Source organism: Ochlerotatus camptorhynchus, unplaced genomic scaffold (assembly GCF_037179485.1).
Source record: "Ochlerotatus camptorhynchus isolate MF236.1 unplaced genomic scaffold, CSIRO-AGI_Acam_v1.1 ptg000624l, whole genome shotgun sequence".
Taxonomy (NCBI): Eukaryota; Metazoa; Arthropoda; class Insecta; order Diptera; family Culicidae; genus Ochlerotatus; species Ochlerotatus camptorhynchus.
Window position 1 is genome coordinate 497,307 of NW_027041103.1, and position 24,045 is coordinate 521,351.

At 41.0% G+C, this 24,045-nt stretch overlaps 2 protein-coding genes across 2 annotated transcripts in view; both read left to right on the forward strand.

Moving 5' to 3' along the window:
• The window catches only part of LOC135714164 (uncharacterized), a 29,120-nt gene extending 13,373 nt beyond the window's left edge, over positions 1-15,747 (forward strand). The window contains exons 2-3 of the mRNA XM_065237457.1: positions 14,994-15,180; positions 15,229-15,747. Of these exons, the coding sequence (XP_065093529.1) occupies positions 14,994-15,180; positions 15,229-15,747 (706 nt within the window). The remainder of the gene's footprint in view (positions 1-14,993; positions 15,181-15,228) is intronic.
• Positions 5,794-23,666, forward strand: LOC135714177 (uncharacterized). Its single transcript, XM_065237484.1, has 6 exons — positions 5,794-5,952; positions 21,795-21,863; positions 21,931-22,398; positions 22,456-22,773; positions 22,832-23,272; positions 23,342-23,666. The coding sequence occupies exons 2-6, from the start codon at positions 21,797-21,799 to the stop codon at positions 23,491-23,493; spliced, it is 1,446 nt and encodes a 481-aa protein (XP_065093556.1). The 5' UTR covers positions 5,794-5,952; positions 21,795-21,796; the 3' UTR covers positions 23,494-23,666.
• The last annotated feature ends 379 nt before the right edge of the window (positions 23,667-24,045 follow it).

Sequence of the window (24,045 nt, forward strand, 5' to 3'; positions counted from 1 at the left end):
TTGAAGACCGGCCAGGTGGTGAATCTCAGAATTACGAGTTCGCGGTGGACTGTTAAGGATCATTCTGAGGATCTTGTTTTGGATCCTCTGAAGCTTTAAGTGGTGGCACTTTGCACAACTCTCCCAGATTGGCATACCATACTCAATAGCCGGCAGAATGATTTGCTTGTGGACAGCAAGCTTGTTTTTGAGGGACAGGGTGGACTTCCTGTTTATCAGAGGGTAGAGCGACCTGATCAAGATGTTACACTTGGTGGATGTCTTGTCCACATGGGATCGGAATAGCAATTTGCTATCGAGGGTGAGACCAAGGTAGACTACTTCACTCGACCATTCAATGGGAGTGCTATCAAGATGGATCTTGACGTTAGCAGGCGGAACAAGCCGAGGTGAATACGAATGTGGAAACAGAATGGTTTGTATTTAAGCTGCATTGATACAAATCTTCCAGCTCTTAAAATAGTCGGACAAAACATCCAGGCCTAATTGTAGTTTACTCGCCAGAGCACGGATCACTCGACCCTTATAGATGATGGAGGTGTCATCTGCGAACATTGACAGGATACCACCACCCGGCAGGGGAGGAACGTCTGACGTGAAAATGTTGAATAGGATAGGCCCAAGCAGGCTACCTTGAGGGACCCCTGCATCAACGTTGAACGTATCAGAGGAGACATTGTTCAAGTAGACCTGGAATGATCTGCCCGACAAGTAGTTTTTGATGATCTTCACGAGGTAGTTCGGAAAGTTGTATCGATGCAGCTTGTACACTAGACCATCATGCCAGACATTGTCGAACGCCTTCTCGACGTCCAACAATGCCATGGCAGATGTATTGGAAACGGACTTGTTCCGCTTGATGATGTTAGTAACCCGTGCGAGTTGGTGGATGGTAGAGTGGTCTTTCCTAAACCCGAATTGCTGTTTGAGAAAGATGTTATTATCATTTGAAAACACCAGCAGACGGCTGACTATCAATTTTTCGAATAGCTTCGAGATGGAGGACAAGAGGCTGATGGGGCGATAGCTTTTGGCACTGGTAGGGTCTTTGCCAGGTTTGTGAATTGGAATAACTTTGGCTAACTTCCAGCATGCAGGGAAGTAGCCAAGCATTAAACACTTGTTGAAGACCACTGCAAGGTGCTTGAAGAAGTCAACACTCAAGTTTTTCAGCTCGAGGTTGACCACTCCATCGACACCAGCGGCCTTCATGTTCTTTGTTGATTTAATCGCTGCTATCACCTCATCAGCCGATATTCTACTTTCGTCAGGGACAACTACGGGGGTGGCAGCGACACTAGCCATTGCCTGTGATACTGCAGGCTCGTGGGGACTCACCATGGCGTGGCCAAGGTTATGTGAATTTACAAAGTGTTGTCCAAGAGCATTGGCCTTTTCAAATGGGGTTGTTAGTAAAGATGGGTCCGAATTTTGGTTAGGAGAGGAAAGGGGAGGAATGGGCCTCGGCTTATTTTTCAAAATCTTTGCCATTTTCCAGAATGGCTTAGCACAATCTGGGAGAGAGCGAATCTTGTTTGCAAAATCGATATTTCTGAGATCCACCATCCTGGCTTGGATGATTTTGTTCAAACGGTTGCAATTGGTCTTCAGGTTAGGCAGCCCAGTACGCTGGTACTGCCTACGAATCGTGTTGCGGAGTCTAATGAGGTCTTTAGTAGGCCTGTCAAGGTTCAGAGTATTACTCACCTGTCTGGATACTGGCACATGTAGCTCCCTGGCCCGGGAAATTGCTTGATCGATGGAGCGCAGACACCGGTCAACATCTTCGGACGATTCCGGTTGGACATCGTAGTCTACAGCGGTGTCGACGCAATGTTGGAACTGACCCCAGTCAACACGATGATAGTTGCGCCGGAAAGCTTCAAATCGATTTACGGAGGATCCTACCTCAGTCACCACCGGGTAGTGGTCCGAGCTGAGTTCCTGATAGGTGATAGGTTGAGCGATGTTGTTGCCCATGTTGCTGATGAAGATATCGATGGTAGCGTGACCACCGGACCGACTCAACCGGGTGGGAGTTTCCGGACTCAAGATGTTGTACTGCGCTTCCTGCAGGTCGTTGTTCAGGATGGTGCCGTTTTGATTGCGCCGATTGTTGCCCCAAGCTTGATGTTTGGCGTTCAGGTCACCAGCGATGATAAAGTTTTCCCGTCGTCGTGTTAGCTTGATAATATCTCGTCGCAGATCTGCTGCCGATCCGTCCCTGATGTTGACTTGTTTGGGGCAGTAAGCCGCGACGATGGTGATGGGGCCGATAGGAGTAGAAACTTCCACCCCTACGGCTTCGATGATCTTCAGCTGAAAGCTGGGCATCAGTCGACAGCAGATGTTTCTCCTTATTGCAATAGCCACTCCTCCTCCTCCAGAGTTGGTTCGATCTAGCCTCACGAGCCGAAAATAGGGAAGGTAGACGTTTATTTCAGGCTTCAGGTGGGTTTCAGTTATGATGGCAATGTCGAGGTTTCGTTCATTGAGAAACTCAACAAACTCGATGTTTTTGCTCTTCAAGGAGCAAGCGTTCCAATTTACGATCTTGATGGCTTCACGGTCCATACTTAGTGACAAGGGACAGGGCAGCATGAAGCTGTTCAGATCGAGTCTTGCAGGTGCGCAAGATGATGATGACCTCGGCCACGAGCGTCACAAGTTCCTCCGAGGTGAACGGAGAATCGTCGACAGGCTCACCTAAGACAACACCAGCGTATGATAAACCAGGGGCGGTGGAGGGACCTGGCATTGGCTGGGCAGCAGCAGCAGCGAGACGATGCTGGACTGTTCGATTGTTAGGAATACTCACATGCTTGACTTGTTGGTTGTTGAGCGGAAGTGGTTCTAAGTTCGGAACATGTCGACGGGGCTGGAGAGCTGGGTACTGGACTTCCGTGCGTGCAGGAGGCGAACGATGATTACGGAGGCGACCAGGCTGATTATTGATCGTAGCCTTCCGACGGATATTGATGAACTCCACTCGCTTGGGACATCCGCGATTGGAGGCTTGGTGGTTACCACCGCAGTTGACACACGTTGGCTCGATGTCATCATCTTGCTCACAGGACGCAGTCGAGTGAGTTCCAGCACACTTGCCGCAGATAGTCTTCATATGGCAGTTTTTGGTGCCATGGCCGTAGGAGAGGCAGTTCATACACTGCGTAACATCACGATGTTGGGATTTGTAATGTTCCCAACTGATGATGACCTGAAACAGGTCCCGGATTTTGGATCTCAGAGCCGCTAGACTGGTGGATCCCTTCGTGAAGTGCACCAGGAACAACTGGTCACGGAAGCTGGTGTTGTGGTTGGAACGCCGGTTTATTGGGAACACCGCCTCAGGTTTGAGCCCAAGCCGCTCCAGCTCGGATTTAACCACAGCCGCCTCGAACGACGGTAATCCACGCAATACCAGCTTCAGTGGCTTGCTCGATGGCAGATCGTGCGTGAAGAAGTCAACGTTGTTTTCCTTTAGGAAACATCCTGTTTGATTGTACTCCTCCAGGCTGGAGCACATGATTTTGGTGCCGATGCTGCAAAGCTTGAAGCGAGGCAGCAGCTTGTGTTTTGCCAGTTCGGCACGCAGCTTGGCAACATCCTTCTCCGGCGTGAAAAGCGGGGGAATCCGCTCTCTTGCAGCGATGGGAACGACGTCACCATCGCCATTTTCTTCGGGGAGCACCGCAAACTGGTTGGCTTGCAGTACCCGTTTTCCGGCGTCATCCTGCGACGCGCTGTGCTGGATTACCACCTTCTTTGAAGGGCCCGCTGCTGAATCATTGGTACGTTTACGCACCATTTGTTTCGTGTTGGCAAGTTGCAGTAAACTTGCCAGAACGCGCGAAGGTGGCGACGCTTCCACGGCGCAACGCGACAGCACAAACCGAATCGAAGCGAGAACTCGAGCGAAAAAGAAAACGAACTGAACAGCTCAACAGTCGAGCAAAGAGTGAGTGGTCGTGTCTAGGACATAACTCTTTTTTATATATTCTTTACAAGCGTTGTCGCTTATATTTTAGCCGATTAACGCGATCAGAGTCGGTCGGAAAATGGGACGGTTGGTAATATACCAGAGAGAGAGAGAAGAGGGAGGGAAGAGTATTTAAGGTGATTCCCTGTAGCGTCCTTTTTCGTGTTACACTTAGCAATTTCACATGTGAAAATATTAAGCTTTCTGTGAATGCACGTAGCTGAAACTACTACTTGTTGTTTGCTGCGGAGAAGCAAGCAATGTCTGAAATTTACAGATGCATAAACCTCGTAGATCTTGAGTTGTGTGCTCATGAAATTGTGAGGTGTGATGGAAAAATGGACTCCACAAGGAAACACCTTAAACCGGATTCCTGAGAGAATTCCTATTATGGCGGTAAGCTCCAACTCGGATTAACTTTTAATACCGTCCCTGTTTGGATGATCTGCAAAATATTTGCTTAAAGTCGCGTTGATTCACTCTGGATGTCGGCATCAAAGCAGCCGCACATTCGTGATCAGGATTTAATCCGAGGATAATACCGGTTGGAGCTTAACACCATTAGAGTGCAAGGAGTTTGGATTGACTGGCTTGACCCGGGGTGAATTCTAGTCCTGCCCTTGATATGAATTCTTTCAGACGTTGGAATTCAATGTTAAAAATTGAGTAGCGCTGGATCCTCAGAAAAATCCAGTCTCAGAAAAATCCAGTCTCATAAAAATAAAGAGTGACAGATACCATAAGTTTCCTTCAGACAAAAAAAAAATTGATGTTGATATTTATAATTAATAATGAAAAAAATAAATCGGCAAAAAAGGTTTGCACAGAAAAATATGTTTTCACGCCAATCGAAGTCGGATTGTCCGAGAGTCATTATATGATGTAACCAATGTAACCGTATGGTAATGTTTCGTTTTTTTTTTTTTGGTAGCATCATCTGCTTATTTGGCTTTATTGCATCGCCACTAGTACTTTACGGCAGCTCTCAACTTAGTGTTCTTTGAGCACTTCCACAGTTGTTAAGGTGCAATTTACTTTGGCTTGATGTCCAAAAATTCAAACCCAGTTTTTTTTCCGACGTATTATATCAAATTATACAACGGTCTTGTCATATCATTCATTTTGTTACTTTACACAAAACGACGCGAACTTTTTGCAATCTAAAAAGGTGGGTCGGATAAACGTTTGAATTTTTCGAAAATGAATCAAAGTAAATTGCAACTAGTACTAGATCACTAGTTTCACATTGAGGATGATTGCTAGACCTAAGCATCGTCTATTGGTTCTCTGTGAGAGTACAGCTGATCTGGCAATAACAGAGTATCATGCCATCCATCATGCTCATGCTCATGCTCAATGAATCAAAGTAAATTGCGACTTAATTGAGAGCATTCTAAACCTGTACCATTTTTGCATTAGTATTATTGTGTTGCAAGGACTATATGCCCAGTGAAGTCGAGAAATTTTCCAACTCGAAAAATTCTTAGACCGGATCAGAAATCGAATCCAGCCGCCCCAGCATGGATTTGCTTTATAGCTGCGCCTTCACCGACTGAGCTAAGAGAGGCACCTGATCATAATATAATCTCAATTTAAATACCTTTTTTTTCATGACCATGAAACAGACCAGATCAGTAATTATTGATCAAATCTTGAAAAGAAAACAAAAAAGAACATCAGAAAGCAGCGGGACTTGAACACCACGTTAATGGATTCAAGCGTTTCTTCTGTGCGCGATCAATCGAATACACCGTCTGGTTGGTTGATACCTCTCCGTTCAATATTCTTCTAGACTGGAGATTTTATGTTGCACCTAGCTCGATCAAGTTATCCAGTCGTGAACGAAAAGCCATCGGAGAAGGTTGCTTGTTTCTCATGGTCAACTGTGAAGAGTGTTGAAAACGGGATTAATTTGACCAAAAAAGTATTGTGGAAGAAATTTTAACATTGTACATTTTACACACATGCTAAAGGTTAGATAACTGTGAATTGATAAATAAAAAAAGTGATTCAAGTGGGTTAATCTGGTACATCTAGCAGGTTAAGGAGATAATTATGTGGTGTCTTCATAGTGATTTATGCAATCAAATGCAATAATAGAACTGCAAATGTTTAATTTATGTGATCTATGTTTCGGAAACTATTCCATAATATCGTATCGTAATATCGCCCGTGATTAATTTGAATGGTTAGCGCGGAAATAGGACAAACGGCTTAGCTTTCTTTGTTGCTTCTTTGGGATTTTCCGGCTACGCGATTGTATTGAAGAAAGCTGTGACGACTAGCGCACATACATTCGGTGCATCACACTTAAGCCTATCCAATACAAGAGCAGCAACACACAAAAACGGGAGCTTCGCGAAACGAAACCGTTACTCCTGTATAGTACTGTTTTCTTTTGTGGCCGCGATCATTTTTTATTTTTCATTCACGACATATCGGTTTTGAAAAAGAGAAAAAGAAATGAAGACTTTCCCACAAGCGGATCGTGTTTACATATGCATTAATTAAGATCCCGAAATGAATTGGCGTAAAGCCAACGAGACATAAAAATGTGCCTATCGTAGAATGTAGCACAAAATTATCATATAGCTCCGGAAAAGACTGCGCAAAGGTGAAAACGGAAGAGACAATCATCGCAAAAGTCAATTTAAATTCCTGATCCAATGCGCTAATAAGCAAGAAATTTTACTTTCTCGCGTTATGAATCACTGCGGAATCGAAATTTATTTGATAAATTGTTTAAAAAAAAATCATCCGGTTAAGCCGATTGTGGTCATAAACACAAAATTTAAACTGTTCTTGGCTCATCTGGAAGCCAATCGTTTTCATGAACAGTTAGTTGAACATTGTTTTAGGAAGCTAATTTCAAGATGTGTATTGTAATAATTATCTTTTATTTTCCCCGCTGTAATTACCGCTTCAATGTATCCAATTTAAAATATTTACTAAGTGGCACACTCACCCGAATGTTTACCCTTCTGGGGTACCGTTATCTTCTTGTTATGTGGTTTGCGTTCATCAAAGCATTCATGATCTTGACACAAATTGCTGTGGACGTTCATCTCAAAAAGTATGTTAGTATTCGGCGATGATCAACTAACCGTTGATGAATAAGGAGATGAAATCAGGCGTAACATTTGATAACGGCACAAAATCTTTTGTAAACAAAATTTGTAAGGCCCCTTATACGCGAACCGAAGAACGCCCACGTAAACCAACAACATCTTCGGGTGGGAGAAATTTTCTCCTTTCCGATAATTGTATTTGTTTGCGTGGGCGTTCTTCGGTTCGCGTGTAAAGGGCATTACAACTTTTGTTTACAAAAGTTTGTGTGCCGTTATTAAATGTTACGCCTGAAATGATTAATAGGGAAAACAGCCCTATTGTTGGGGTACGTTAGCAGCGTTAGAAGCCTATTGTTGAGGTCTCCATACACAACAATAGGCTTCTAACGCTGCTAACGTACCGCAACAATAGGGCTGTTTCTCCTACTATTATTCCTTAACATGTTTTGACGTCATTGTTCAAGGTTATTGAATGATTCTGCGTGTGCACCTATTATTCATCAAGAGAAGTTGGTCAGGTAGGGTAAACGCTCCTATAGTTGCGGTACGTTAGAAGCGTTAGGTTCTTATAGTTGTGTATTGAGTCTCCATGCATAACTATAGGAACCTAACGCTTCTAACGTACCGCAACTATAGGAGCGTTTCCCCTAGGTTCCGTGAATGAGTTCATTGTTTCAATTACTTATTTCTTTACGCTTATTTTACTAGCTTGTATTAAGGTATTTCGCTGTGAAATCCTTATTCTCGTAGCCAATTCGAAACTGAAGTAGAAGCACATATTTGTGCTCTTACAAATATCAGCTTCTACGATACGCACCACAATTAAACTGTTACTGCACGTTTGCTATACTGCAGCATACATGAAGTAGCAATTTCTGATGAAATGTGGCATTAATTTCCAAGATTTGTGTAATTGAAAGTTCATGTATGTGGTGGCCATTTGTGGAATCTACAAGGAATCACATTTAACTTATGTATAATACTAAATGGGATAAAATACAACTCCCTTGGTAACGAATTTTTCTACATCTTCCACTCTCCACCCCTCAATGCAATTCGTGATTTGTGCACGGCACTTAATATCTCATGGAACAATATACACTTATATCAGAAATATAATTTGAAAACAGCTGTATGAAACGACGGTTCAATGTAAAATAAAATTAATTTCCTAAATTCGTGTTTTCACTTTCGATTCGGATCGTTTTATTTGATTTTCACTTTCACTGTTGGTCGACGTATGTGTTATTTGGCGGCATAGTAATTTTTCCACAACTTGTGCATTCTTTTTGCTAAACAACTTCCGAACCTCTAATGGAGAGATGCTTTGAATGCAAAGACACAGCAAACCTGTTCATGCAATTTTTCATAAATTTGTTCAACTTGATTGATGAGCCCATTTTTTTCTTACTTGTACACGGTAGTCGACACATTTTCTGTGATAATTGACTGCCTTTGCCTTCGACACTTGCAAAACAAGCTATCATAGTTCAGTACCTAACTAAAATGTCATATAACAGGCTCTGTCATACGACACTGTCGCCGAAGACCGTTACGAATGTTTTTTTAGTTTTTCTCATAATAAGAGCTGCTGATGTTGTGCTTGTGTGAATTCTGAAAATAGCAAGCAATGATGTCCTAGTAATAACATTTCTGATCAGAAATGGTTTAATTTACACCAAATTGAGGAATTAGAACGATAATTTTCTTTTGGCTCGTTTGTGTTGTGTGAGAGAGACGACGGTAGAGCATGAGTGTACGAGTGTTCACACAAAACCTGGAGAATTAATTCAACCACAATATTGAACTACTTGTTGTTGTATAAGGTATATCGAGAAGCTTTTATTCGACTTCTATATGTTGTAACAGCGCTTTTCCGATATTTTTTATTATTCAGCGATTATAAGACATCATTGCTTGCGATGCTGTATGCGCTATATTCTCATGTGAAGTAACGTTTAATTACACTATTATACATTTATTAATCGATTATTTAAACTGCGGGAAATTTAATTCGAAAATAAGAATGGGAGACATTTCGTGCATTCATTTGCTTTCATTTGCCTCTAACTTTTTTCATCAACAGAATTGCATGAAATGATGTACGAAGCTGTTAAAGTTTTGTTGTTAGCTACAACTTTTATCAATAACTCAAATCTATATATTTTATGCGTGATGAACCGGGGCGAACAGAACTTCTATGTTTTTCAGTGAATGTAAATTACATTCATTGAAAAATAGCAACAAGTTCTGCCCGCTCTAGTTCGTCATGCATAAGAGGTATAGATTTGGGTTATCGATAAAAATTGTAGATAATATGCTGCAAAAGTTTCATACATCATTAAACGGAATTCTATTGATGGAAAAAGTTAGAGGCAAATGAATGTAAATGAATGCACGAAATGAATGTGATTTTTTTTAACTCTTTATTTGTTCCATATTCAAAATAAATTACATTTCATTTTAACCTAGGTGCTCCAGTTACTACAGTAACTTACCAGTCTTAATTGTTTTGATATATATCTAATTCAGAGTTGGTTGGAAATGCTAACATGAAGCTTTAGTGTGATGATTTATTAGCTAGAGAATGATCTTTTAGAAAAGGGTAGGTGGATATTTCCTTTAGAGTACGGCAGTATGAAAATTGAATAGAAGTTGAAAATGAGCGAAGGGCCATTAATGCGACAGTTTTTAAAGATAGACGCACATTTTTGCCTAACCCGTACAATGTACACGGAGACTTGAAGTATGTCTCCAAGTCTACAGGCAAAAATGTGCGTCCCTCTTTTTGCTCATAAACTGACTGCGGCTGTGGAATAGTTCTAGCGACGTTTTCATCACTACCTAAAGCCCCACGTTGCGAGAGCATTTCCAGTCGATGGTGTGTTATAATGCAGTTCCTCTTTACCCAACTATTGTGTTGCTCCTCTCGTCATGACCAACGTGATCATCTCAGAGAGAAAGCAGTAGGGTGGTTGTTGCGTGCTGTACCATCATCAGCATTGTTGACGTGGGGCTTTAGGTAGTGATGAAAGCATAATTAATTTCATCTTTGGTTTGCAAAGGAATGTTTGGATCGAAGTTATATTCCATAAATGTTCGTTATTGCTCCCAATCAGCTCTATGGTAATTGAAAGTAGTGCTGTTGGGATTACAAATAATGTCTTGGGATATTTCAAAAGTTACTGGAAGGTGATCAGAACCGAAATCAGCATGAGTAACCAATTGGCTACAAAGTCGACATGAATCAGCTAAGACCAAATCAATAGTTGAGGGATTTCTTGCAGAAGAAAAGCATGTTGGGCTGTTTGGATATTGAATAGTGTAATAACCTGCAGAACAATCATCAAACGGAATATTACCATTGGAATTGCTTTGAGCATTATTCCATGAACGGTGTTTTACATTAAAATCACCAATAATGAAGAATTTAGACCTATGACGGATAAGTTTCTGAAGGTCACTCTTGAGAAAATTCTTTTGCTGACCTACGCATTGGAATGGCAAATAGGCAGCTATAAACGGAAGTTGTCCAAATTTCGTTTCAACAGAAACTCCCAAAGTTTCAAAAACTTTGGTTTCATATGAAGAAAGAATTTTATGTTTGATTCGTCTATGAACAATGATGGCAACGCCACCACAGGGTCCATCAAGACGATCTTTTCTATAAATGAAATAATTTGTGTCCTTCTTAACCTTATGGTTGTAAGTTGGAGCTTACTTGCCAGCTTACTTGGTGGCCTCGAGCAAGGGTACTTCCCCCAAAGACGTTCGGATTTGGGTGGGACAAAACAACAAAAAGAAAATCCATTTTAGACGTCTATTATCCACTTATCTTCTCCTCGCTGTTGCTGCTGCTGTTCGGTGGGGCCCTGCGACGACGGTATTTCGGCGCGGTTCTGCTGCTACAAAGCACGGACTGTGCTGAGCGGTTTGCTTCTTCGCTGCTTAGCAGCTGTCCTTGACACTTAGCGGGGGGGGGGGGGGTTCCAACAGACGAGTCCCGCTCATCCCCCGCTAAGTGTCAAGGACAGCTGCGAAGCAGCCGAAGAAACAAACCGCTCAGCACAGTCCGTGCTTTGTAGCAGCAGAACCGCCGCCATACCGTCGTCGAAGGGCCCCACCGAAGAGCAGGAGAGGGCAAACAGCCCCAACAGCGAGGAGGAGAGGGCAAAGATAACCCAACAAACAATTGCCTATTTAAGAAACGACTTCTTGACGATTTTATTCCACTGTATGCTTAATAATACTTGTACTATTTTTAATAATAACTTCTGTTCAGGCTTTGTTCACACAAATCTGGAGAATTTATTCAACCACAACATCGAAATATTTGGTGTTGAAATAAGGTAGGTCGAGAAGCTCTTTTATTGGACTTTCAACAGTTGTAAGAGAGCTTTATTCGATCAAATTTATGATTATTCAGCGTTTATTAGACATCATTACTTTCTTAAACAGCGTTGGTATAAAGGTGTATAGAGACGCTTGATTTTCATGTGAAATAATGTTTAATCAGACACTATTATATATTTATTAAACTCGAGGCCGCCCCGCCGGGGTAAAATCGGGCCAGCTATAGGCTGGCAGGTAAGCCGTAGCTTACATGGTCAGGTTTAAGGAACGTTCTAGTTATAACGGCAATATGCACGTTATGAACTCTCAAAAAGTTAAATAGCTCGTCTTCATTATCTTTAAGAGATCGAGCATTGCAATTTAAAATATTTAATGCTTTAAAATCCATTACTGAATTTTAAAGTCATGACAATATTGTTTGCAAATTTTACTCAAGTTTGAATAGCATCAAACATGGAGTTAGATTTAAGCATATCAGAAATCATGTCAATTAATGATTTCTGTAAAAATTCCATTTTAGGGGCAGTAATGCTTCCTAAGTCAAAATTGTCAACATTTCCGTTAGAATTACGTTGGTTAGTATTTTGATTTCTACCCGCTGCAATAGCAGCATAGGTAGCTCCATTAACTTAGCTCCATTAACTCGCTGAACATTGTTAGCAGCGAGGGGGTAGGTATAGATGAAAAATTTGAAGCAGGGGTACGAATGTAGAATTTGTTGTTAATAGCAGAGTAATTTGTACCTGGTCGGAAACGTGGAGCGTTTCCTACCTGTCGCTTAGAACGAGATTGTAGAATCGCTTTGCGAGTCTTACCATCCCAAAATTTGGGTTTGTGCTTTCCACCACAATTTGAACATTTAAATTTCTTAGGATCTTCCTTCACAGGACAGTCGTCCTTTGCGTGAGAGGAATCACCACAATTCATGCATTTAGCTGGCATGTAGCAATTTTTAGTTCCGTGACCCCATCCCTGGCACTTACGAGTGAGGTTTTGGAAATTTCCTCCAGTCTTCCTGAAGTGTTCCCACTTCACTCGGACATGGAGCATAAGGCTAGCTTTTTCCAAGGCCTTATGTTGTTTAGTTCACTAGATTTGAAGTGTACTAAATAAAAATCATTAGAAACCCCTTTGCGCGAATCGCCAGGACGGGATTTCATTTTGATTTTGATCACTTGGAGTGGCACAACTCAAGTAAGTTTGCCAGTTCTCTTTGATCTGATCCAGGGATTCACCACTGGGTAGTCCTTTCATGACAACCTTGAACACACGTTCAGTTTTGGTGTCGTAATTAAAAAATTTGTGCTGTTTCTTGAGAAGACATTTAAATCCGTCCAAGGTTTCGGCCAATACACGGCATTCACCCCGACGTCCAATTTGTAGTGACAATTTAACTTTCACGAAGTTCAAAAGATCCATGCGAAGAGCATGGAAATCGGAAATGGTTATCACAATAGGGGGAATCTTTGCCTTCTTGGCATTAAGCCGGGAAAGTTTACTAGAATTTTTCTTGGATGATGGATCATTCTCATCATCCGTGAGCAAATCAAATTGAGTACTCGAATTAATTTCATCAGAAGGGGGATCAAGAGTTTGCGCCATGACGGTAGCAAATTTTTTATCCAAATCGACTTCCAAGCAGATTACAATAAGAATCTGAAGGATCGAAGAGGAATTTTCCAAATCGATATCCAAGAAGGATTACCTCGGGTAGGGTCCAAACAAGGATCGAAGAGGAATAAGAGTTGAACAAGGTAGACATTTTACAGGTTGAGCACTGAAAAGTGCTGTTTAAATTTGTTGTAGCTTTAGGTAGTAGTAACACTTCCTTCAGCAAAAAGCAAATAGATCCGCACGGCAAGAGAGCACGATGCGGACTCAAATGAATGTAAATGATTTTCAGAGTTGGTTGGATATGCTAACATGAAGCTTTAGTGTGAAAATTTATTAGCTAGAGAATGATCTTTAGAAGAGGGTAGGTGGATAGTTCCGTTAGAGTACGGCAGTATGAAAATTGAACGGAACTATCCACCTACCCTCTTCTAAAGATCATTCTCTAGCTAATAAATTATCACACTAAAGCTTCATGTTAGCATTTCCAACCAACTCTGAAAATCGCTAACTTCGCGTATGAAGTAATATAAAAAACACTTTGAATGTAAATGATTTGCCATGCCTGCCTATCAGCACTCCCAATTGCAACTCTAGCTCTTTCAAGGTCATGTTGTTTTACATTAGACCAATGTTACCTCTTTACCTCTCCAATTTCCAGGGAAAGGATGATGGGTTATTTTTTAATTTTTACTGTAAATGATATTTATTTCTTGAATTTGTGTGGTTTACATGTTTGAATTCTCAAGTGACACAAACGTGTCTTTTCAACTTTAGTTCATTTGAACTGTTTTAAAATTATTATTTAAGTTCCTTGTTCTATAAGACCTGCTTAGAGAATTACCACCTTCGTTAGATTGGTTTGATTGAATTTTTTGACGTAGAACGACGTCTTTGTCGATTACACTGGGGTGCAAATAAAAAAATATGTGGTGAAGTAGTTTTAGGTTGTGACGCTTGTAACTTTTCCAATTATAGATTAAAATAAAATCCAAATACGCCAACCGATTGGATATTATATGACGAATCTGCTGAAATAAATATTTTTTTTTTATTTGAGAAATGTACAAATGATAATTTTATCTCTGTTTTCATGAAATAAACGTTTTTTTTCCAAACCCAGTCGTCATAATCGAGTATCACTTGGTTGCACATCGTTCTGCTTGAACCTGAAAAGATATAAAACAGCGCTGCTGTCCTGCCTCTGCTCATTACTGCTTCGGACGGCGTGGCACTTGGTCCTGCAGCAAGCAGAAGCAAGTCAGCGGATAAAGGTGGATCACAACGTGATTACCTTCACAACCAGCGATGGGATGGGTCCCGTTTAATTAAAACGAAACGCGGAGAAGGTTTATATGCAAAACATGGTTATTTACAGACCACTGACTGTAAAACATATCTGGTACATCTACATATGCAATTAGATTAACATCCGTAGTCCATCCTTTTTTACATACTCTGCTCAAAAAATACAATACATAAAAAAACGGCGGGAAATCCTGTCAGGGGCGGTTGCACATCGTTCTGCTTGAACCTGAAAAGATATAAAACAGCGGTGCTGTCGTGCTTCTGTTCATCAGTGCGTCATTCTCTGCTTGAACGTCAAGCAGTACACTTCGGTTTTGCACGCTCTGTCGAGTTGTTCGAAAGTTTTTAGGTTGTTCCAAACATTCGCAGTTTAATGAGTGGTTTAATCACGTCGTCAATAGTGTCGGTCGCTTTGTGTGATGGGAAGACAGCGCTCCCGGAGCAGACTCCGAGAGAAAGCGGAGAAGAAGAACAGGGGTGAGGATAGCTTGAGTGTGCCTATTTCGAATAGGTTTCCCACCGGAATACTACCTCTGCCACGGTGAAGTGGTCTAAGAAGAGGAAGAAAAATCAGGGCCAGTTCGATGGTGCGAGTGGACGTGACGATGCCATCGCGTGAACGTCAGCATCATTGGTGATTTCGATGACGCCGTCGATAACGAAACTTCTGCCAGCCCGAGTGCAGCAAAAATTAAGCTTCCTTCACTGGTGGTGTATAAAGTGCCACTCAACACGCTGATTGGCGATCTCACATCGCTGGGCGTCACAGCTGAGTTTAAGCTCGGCAGGATTGGCACCAAGGTGATGCTCCGTACGATAGCGGAGTACGATGTGGCCGTGAAATACCTGAAGGATTCCAAGGTGGAATTCTTCACGCATGACATCCCCGGTGAAAAGCCCTTCAAGTAGTCACCAGGTAGTCGAAATCAAGGACCGGTACAAGCTGGCCCCAATCGCTGTCTTCCGAATGACAAGGAGGGACAAAAACGGGAAGACGTACCCGATTGTCTATTCCTGGTGCACTTCCAGAAAGGGACGGTGACGCTCAATGCGCTGCAAGCCATCCGCTTGATCTACTTCATCATCGTACGGTGGGAACCATACCGTGGCGGCCATCGTGACGTAACGCAGTGCCAGCGGTGCCTCAATGTTGGACACGGTACCCGCAATTGCAACATCAAGCCACGCTGCAGCAACTACGCTCACGAACACGCCACTTCTGCCACATTATTGCCCTGCGGATGGAACCGTGGCAATAAAATGCGCCAACTGTGGTGGTACCCATCAAGGTTCCAGACAGTGCTCCAAACGCAAGGACTTCAAACGCATTCGAAAGCAGGCGGCAAGCAACAATCAACCAGGACGCAAGAAGGACAAAACCCTAGCATTCAGGACGGCTCTTCGAGCTCCCCAGCAAAGGCATGCTAATTCTCGAGTGCAACCCCCCCTCAAGAAGCTTCCAATGATTCTACTGGACAAAGATCTCAAACCCCCCCCCCCCTCCCTTGGATTCTGGAGACAACCACCATCGCTAAACAACAACCCCGATCTGTTCTCAGCAGATGAACTGATGGAAATCTTCGTCAACATGACCGGTGCTCTTCGTAAGTGCCGCAATAAGCCCGAGCAGATCCAAGTCCTCGGTAAGTTCATCATCTAGTATGGCGTCTAAACTGCTAACTATCATCACTTGGAATGCTTGCTCTGTAAGAGCTAAACAGATTGAGCTTGCCAACTTCCTCCGCATGCACAGCATCGACGTGGGCCTGCTAACCGAGACCCATCCAGTCCGGCGACAGCTTCTGGTTGCCTGACCACAACATTATTCAGCTTGATCGCACCAGCTACCAGCAGTCGCCGTTAAGAAAGGGATCAAATACCACAGTCTGTCCCATATCCGCACCTCTATCATCGAGGCCCTTGGTGTGGAGGTGGAGTCGTCGACTGGATTCGTTCAGTTCATCGCCGTCTACTGCCCTCGAAAGTATGCCGCCAGCAGTGGACTAGCGGGTAAATTCAAGAAGGACCTGTCCACCATCACCCGGATCGGTTCCCGCTTCGTAGTTGGAGGAGATCTAAACGCTCACCATGAGGCCTGGCGGAACTACTAGCAGAACCAGAACGGTCGTCTGTACTCCGTTTGGTTTTCGGATGAGCCAACATTTATCTCACCGGTGGGCAACCCATTGACGCTAGACCTGTACCTCTATGCTACATGGACAGAAAATTGTTTGCATTGAACCAAAAAAAAACTTTTATTGTATTTAAGCAAACAATTCCGGTTGAAATTATATTGCATTTTGTTGTTTAAATAATACTTATTCATATAAATTCAAAATAGGATTCTTTTTGTTTTAATAAGCAACTATTGTAAAAATAACAATATTCTCAGAGTTGGTTGGAAATGCTAACATGAAGCTTTAGTGTGATGATTTATTAGCTAGAGAATGATCTTTGTTGTGGATAGTTCCGTTAGAGCACGGCAGTATGAAAATTGAATAGAAGTTGAAAATGAGCGAAGGGCCATTAATGCGACAGTTTTTTGAAGATAGACGCACATCTTTTGCCTAACCGGTACGGTGTACGCGGAGACTTGAAGTATGTCTCCAAGTCTACAGGCAAAAAATGTGCGTCCCTCTTTTGCTCATAAACTGACTGCGGCTGTGGAATAGTTCTAGCACCCCTCACCATCCCTCTCCAAAAGGGGGAGTTTGGTAAAGAGAAATGAAAAAAAAAACCGATTTGTACCTTCCTTAAAAGTTGTCCTAGCTCGCTATTCTAAAAATTACCACTACAGTCTGTTATTTGAAATTAGCATCTTCAACTATGTAAATCGTTGACTTCACGTAGAAGTAATACTAAAACATATAGTCAAAGTACATAACTCTGGATGGGAGCATACCATCAATTACTGTCGATGGTCGAAAGGTACAGTAGCAGCACCTACCCCACCCGTGTCCCCTCGAGATCGTCAAGTCGACGATGACAGGAGCACATATCGTGGTAGGGGTAAACAATAGTTGCAATTTCCAAACCTACGACTGGATGCCTTCCGGTAGAACTGTTTCAAACACGCAGTTGGTACTTGAGCGGTCGGTTTTCATCTCTTTTTGCCAGTGGTGGCGCCCCCACCCCCCCCGGACACCCCCTCACCATCCCTCTCCAAAAGGGGGAGTTTGGTAAAGAGAGATGAAAAAACCGATTTGTACCTTCCTTAAAAGTTGTCCTAGCTCGCTATTCTAATATCTATAGACGAGTGCACGGATGGATTTGAGTTCACTCACTCGACAAAACGTGACACAACAGCGGGGCCCTGTTTACTAAAAATGAACACATGAATAATACTCACGTAACATTTGAAACGGGCCTATCAACTTTTGTACAAAAAACTTGATAAGTCCTCTTCGCGCGAACCGAATAAACCCACGCAAACTTACAACACCATCGGATAGGGGAAATTTTCCTCCTTCCCGATAAGTGCTCTTGGTTTGCGTGGGCGTACTTCGGTTATGGTGAAAAGGACCTAGCAAGTTTTTTACAAAAGTTGATAGGCCCTTTTCAAATGTTACGCGAGCATTATCCATGTGTTCATTTTTAGTAAATAGGGCCCCGCTGTTGTGTCACTTTTTTTTTCAGTAGATGAACAAAAGTTCACCCGTGCACTCGTCTATATGCAATCTTCACACTGCCGTACTCTAACGGAACTATCAACTCTATGCTTTCATCTACTCCATCTTTCGTATAAAAATTACCACTACAGTCTGTTATTTGAAATTAGCATCTTCAACTATGTAAATCGTTGACTTCACGTAGAAGTAATACTAAAACATATAGTCAAAGAACAAAAATATGTTTGTTTTTAAAAGAGATTTCTTGTTGATTCAATCATATTTGTTTTATGAAGTCTGACAATTCACGCAGTAGAAATAAAAATATGTTTATTGAATAATATTTAATAATATGGCCAATTTATTTTTTATGTTTTGTTTTATTTTTCACTGATCATCCTTCGGAAGGGAAGTAAAGCCGTTGGTCCCCGGTTCATTAGTTGATGGGTCGATATGTAGGGTCCAGGTGTGGGAGCTGCCTTCCTGGCGTCGGGAGCATTGGTACTCAGTACGGAAAACAAGATCGACGGAAAAAAAATCAAGGAAAAAAACAGAAAATTGATTATATTTAGCAACTGCACTCGAACTGCAGCATACTTACTTACCTCAATTCTCAAGATTTTCGGAAATTTTGCACTTATTTCCCGAAATTAACAAGTTTTGTTATTGTTTACAGTCCGGGTGAAAACGATGGAATGGTTGGTAGTTATTTTTGCATTCATTGCCCAGGGAATGGAAACAGCAAATAAATGCTAAAGTAAAATTAACTATTGTTGGCTTAATAATAGAATATTGTTATTTTTACAATAGTTGCAGTTGAAAAGTGGCTTATTAAAACAAAAAGAATCCTATTTTGAATTTATTTGAATAAGTATTATTGAAACAACAAAATGCAATATAATTTCAACCGGAATTGTTTGTTTAAATACAACTAATTTTTTTTTGGTTCAATGCAAACAATTTTCTGTCCGTGCATGAATCGATAAACAATCGATGGCTCTTTCTGGTAATTCTGGGTGAATCGGGAAATACTCTTTAAACATTATTTAATTTCCTGAATTATCTTCCGCCTTAAATCATAAATTATTTTACGATTCCTCTCGGAAAATTATTTCAACTTCCCTTGGAAGTTTCTTCAACTTTCGCTCGAATGATTCTTCCATATTTTCCCGCCAGTTTTTTCAACTTTCCTGGAACTTCAGGGATGCTTCCAGATATTGATTGCGGATCCACACTAGCTGCAGGAACTTTTAAGAAGTTCTGAATAGACTTTTGAGTAAGTTTCGATAAATTGAAGAATGTTTCAATACCATCTGTTAAAATTTTAAAACCCGGTCCAGCGAACTCTAGTGAACTTAAGTCCAAAGAACTTCTGGAAAATTTAATAGTTTTCAGGACAGTTCCATTAGTTTCAGGAGAATTAAGAGAACTTTAGGAAGCTCAGAGAACATCAGGATAGATCAATAAATTTCAAGAAAATCGCTGAAACTTCAGCAATGTTCCGAGGGGCTCATGCAAATTTAAGAAACGTAAGAGAAGTTACATGAACATTAGTACCGTGCCATTCCCGTGCTTATTAATGGCAGTGTTGACAACTTTTAAAAATTAGACAAATCGGGAAGATCAGAGAACTTCAATGCTGATGTTACAATAAATTAAAGAAAATTGTAAGAGCGCTTAAGAAATTTCGTAATCTTCAAGAAAGTCTAGAGACCTTCAAAGTTGATTAGAAATATTCCGGTAGTCTCATTATAATCAGAGAAGTTCCAAGTATTTCAAAGATGATAAGAGTACTCCAAAACAGCCCGAGGAAATATGGAATATTCCTAAGTACATTTCAGGAATGTTCCAAGAACTTCAGGGGCATTGCGAGGTCTTCAGGGATGTTTTATGACCATTTGGAAAAAATTCTGGAACATTAGAACATCCCACAAGAGCTCTTTCTTCCGGAATTATGTCCTTGTTTCTTTCGACGCTCTGGCCTCCGACTTTATCCAGAATTTTTTTCCAATCTACCTTAGGAAGTTTCTTCCATCTTCTCCAGGAAGTTTCTTCCGTCTTCTCCAGGAAGTTTCTTCCGTCTTCTCCAGGAAGTTTAATTAAACTTCTCCCAGAAATTTCTTTCGTCTAATTCTGGAATTTTGTCCAGTTTTTTTTTTTTTTTTTTTGACTGCTATTGGAAGGGTTTTTTGAGCTCCTTCTGGCTACTTCTGGAATTTATTTCCGATTTCCGAAACTTTTCTGCTTTCCTTTGAATGTGAAATCCGATTTTTTTCTGAATTTTTCTTTAAATTTTCGCTAGAAGTTTATCAATTTATGTCTTGGTAGATTCGCGGTTGTATTTCCAACTTTTTCAGAACTTTCCTCAAATTTCTTCCAGGAGAGCTTCTTTCTTCTTTCTCTGGATGTTGTTTTCAGCTTCCTCCAGAAACTAATTCAAACCTTCCCCGGAGTTTTCTTCCGGAATTTTCCGATCATAGTCCAAAAGATAAAAATTTTCGCCTTCAAAAAGGGCAAAAAATTTATATTAATTAAAATAGTAAGTACCGATTAATACCGATTTTTTAAAACCTTTGATACCGATAGGCTTTAAAACATTCCGATGCTATTTTCTGTTGCTCCCTTTTTTGATTTCGTGTTCCGTTCGTCCTACTCACGCTTATTAGGGGAAACGCTCATAGTTGCGGTACGTTAGAAGCGTTAGGTTCCTATAGTTGTGCATAGAGACCCTATTCTTTATTGTTATTGTTAATATTCGCATATTTTGGAGGGGTGCGAATTACTCATATCATTGAACCGATGGCTGTAGGATGAATCTATTTCTTTTTACCTTGTGTTTAAAACTAATAGAATGTCGGACCAGTATGAAATCGTTTCAAAAAACATCGTTTCGAAAGTCCGAAATTGCGAGTGATTTGGTTTCACCCCCCTCCGCTCACAAATGTTTCAAGTTTCGGGAAAACCTTAAGACGGCCTACCGATAACTACCGATAAAAGTTTTGAGAACTTACCGATAATGAAAAATATAATCTGGTCACCACAGCAAAACAAAAAATTTCTCACAGCTAACAAAAACTTCATATCACTAACACACGCAAATCGCACCAATACGAACCCGCCTGGACAGGACTATATATATAGTTATCAACTTCTTGAAAGGAAAATTTCCCTCCAATAGGGCTGGTCATCACTTGGGTAGAAACTTTCGACAGAAGATTGAAATTTTGCTTTTAGATTTAATCGATGTTTAACCAATTTGTATGATTGTTCTTCAAGCATACGATAGACAGTTAAAATTAACGGAGATAAACTAGCTCGTAGCAAAAAATCTCTTAAATAAAGTTAAAACAAAAAGTTTTAATTTGATTGTTACTTTATATTTAAGCCATAGAATAAATTTGTTTTAAAGGGGAAGCATGGAAGTTTTATAAATATCTAAAATAAAGAGAGAGAGAGAAGGATTAGTAATTTCCATTTAATTCCACTACCTTATTTGCTTATCCTTGACAGATACGCGTATTTCGTCCACAATGTGCAGACTTCTTCAGTGTCTTGTACTAATAGTTGAGTATTAGTACAAGAGACTGACTAAGTCTCCACTTTGTAGACGAAATACGCGTATCTGTCAAGGATAAGCGAATAAGGTAGCGGTATTAAATGTAAATTACTAATCCTTCTCTCTCTCTCTCTCTCTCTCTCTCTCTCTCTCTCTCTCTCTCTCTCTCTCTCTCTCTCTCTCTCTCTCTTTCTCTCTCTCTCTCTCTCTTTCTCTCTCTCTCTCTCTTTCTCTCTCTCTTTATAGGTATTCCACTAAGGCGCCCACATTTATCAGGAATCTAAAATATGTTTTTCTCATGCCTTTTTTAGAAATGAAGCTGAAAAGTGTAATTGTTGTGTTGGCCTTCGTGTCAATCTCACATGGAAGGGTTCTGGAAAGTATGTCAATGAATTCCACAATTAAACATTCAAATTACTGAACTTCTTTCGACCATCTATCTTTCAGCTAAAGCCTCAAAACAAACTAGTAAAGCCCCAATCGTCCTGCAGCAGGATGTTGAGGAATACAACGATAGTGAGAATGCAGTAGATGGTAATATTTCCGAATCCAATGCCGTCGATGAGTCGAATGCTAGTGAAATAGTTAATTGCTACGAAACTAACTGCAATGAGGCCAGCAGTGGAAATGCAGATGAGGAAACTAATTCTGAAAACAACGAAGTTTTGCAGGAAATCAATCAGGTTCCACAGGAACCTGTAAGCGAAAAACCAGTCGTTAACACCGATGACGCTAATCCGATAAACCGTTATTGCAAATGTACAACCTATGAGTGTAACTGCTGTCGTGATTTTGCATTACCACTTGTACCTGTAAAAGGACCAGGATGCGCCACAGTGCAGTACTTAGAAGGAAACCGCATGTCTATTGGAGTGAAGTTTGGCGATCGAGTTCTGGCTAGCCGAGTTATCTCAGGTCAATATTTTACGCTTACATTTTGTTTGTGAGATATCATTATGAACATTCTTACAGGTCGTAAGGCAACTCCTGTGTGTATACCTTTACCAGGAGGGTTCAACCGTTTCTGCGGCCGTATATATGGTATCAACAGGAGGGCCGATGACCATTTTAAGGCATGTCTTGGTCTGGAACTCCGTGCGGATAATGAAATCGAAGCAGTTTTGCGAGTTTCTTGCTTTAAATTTGGACCACGCGGTCTTTCTGTTACCGAGCCAGAGCCACTTCCACCAATTGCTGATGTTGATGTTGATGAAGACGAAGATGATGATGATGACGACGATGACGATGATGAAGCAGATGATCTGCTCGGTACATTGGGTATCGCTGATGGTAAGACACCAAAGTAGATGATTGATGATTTTAAAGACTTTTCATAAACAATATATAGATGACGACGACGACGACGATGACGATGATGAAGAAGAAGGCAGTGAACTAGAAGAACCAGAGGTACAATCATCTGAGCCAGGAGATACCGGATTCAGTTTATTGGAAGGAGATTTTCTAGGAGATTTTCTTGGCACTACCGGTCAGAAAAAGAAAAAAACGGGCATAAATAAAGTAGGCATAAGCCAACCCGCTACAAAAAACGCAGCTCATCTGAATCCAGGAAAGCAAAGCGTTGCAGAGTTAGCGGATGTTATCAAACCAAATATCACAGTGACGAAAACGAAAAATAAAGACGAGGATAGTTCTGACGAGATTGCAGATATCGTAGAGTCAATCGTAACTGGCGGAGTTGAAGACAGTGCCGAAAATGATGATGACGATGAAGAAGATGATGAAGACGATGACGATGATTCAAAAGAAACCAAAGGAGTTACCGAAGGTATTCAGTAACGTATGTTTGAAAGAATTGTTCGTAATTTTTGATTGTTCTATTAATATGTACTTGCAGAACCTACCAATGATGAAGATGACTATGATGAAAGTGAAGAAGAAAATGATGTCAACAATGATGAGGAAAGTAGCGACACTAAAGAAACCAAGAAACCAAAGTACGGTTTCAATTGGAGTAACTTTACGAGATTATTTCGAATAATTTCATAGGCAGTGGTAACCAATTTTGCCCTGGTATAATTCTATTGACTCAAACTACAAATCGTATCCATACGAAGACTTTGTAAATCTGTTCAAAAAGTAATGATAACGTCAATATTTATTTAATTTATTTTATTTATTATAGTAATTTATTGAAACAAACAATAAAGGTATTTCCTAGAGATAGTGGTTTTTTTTATTTTTTCAGGCTTGGATTTTCATTGCACGCGCTTTTTGACATCGAAAAATTTGATTACGACTTGATTTGATTATCTATACGGATTTTGCACGGCGAGGTATGGGAGTTAGATTTAATTACCATCACGAACACAACTTCTACCACATTGATCCAATAAGAAACAGCCATGCTCGACTGGTTCCCGGATGTGAAAGATCCAATTGGTTTCCGTCATTGTCACGTATAGTGGCTATATTCAATGTACGTATAATATTCAATATTCATATTTTCAAAATTTCAAAAGAACGGCGCCGGTGGTGTAGTGGTAAGCGGTATTACCTCTCACCCCAGCAGGCCTGGGTTCAATACCAGTCGGCGCCGCC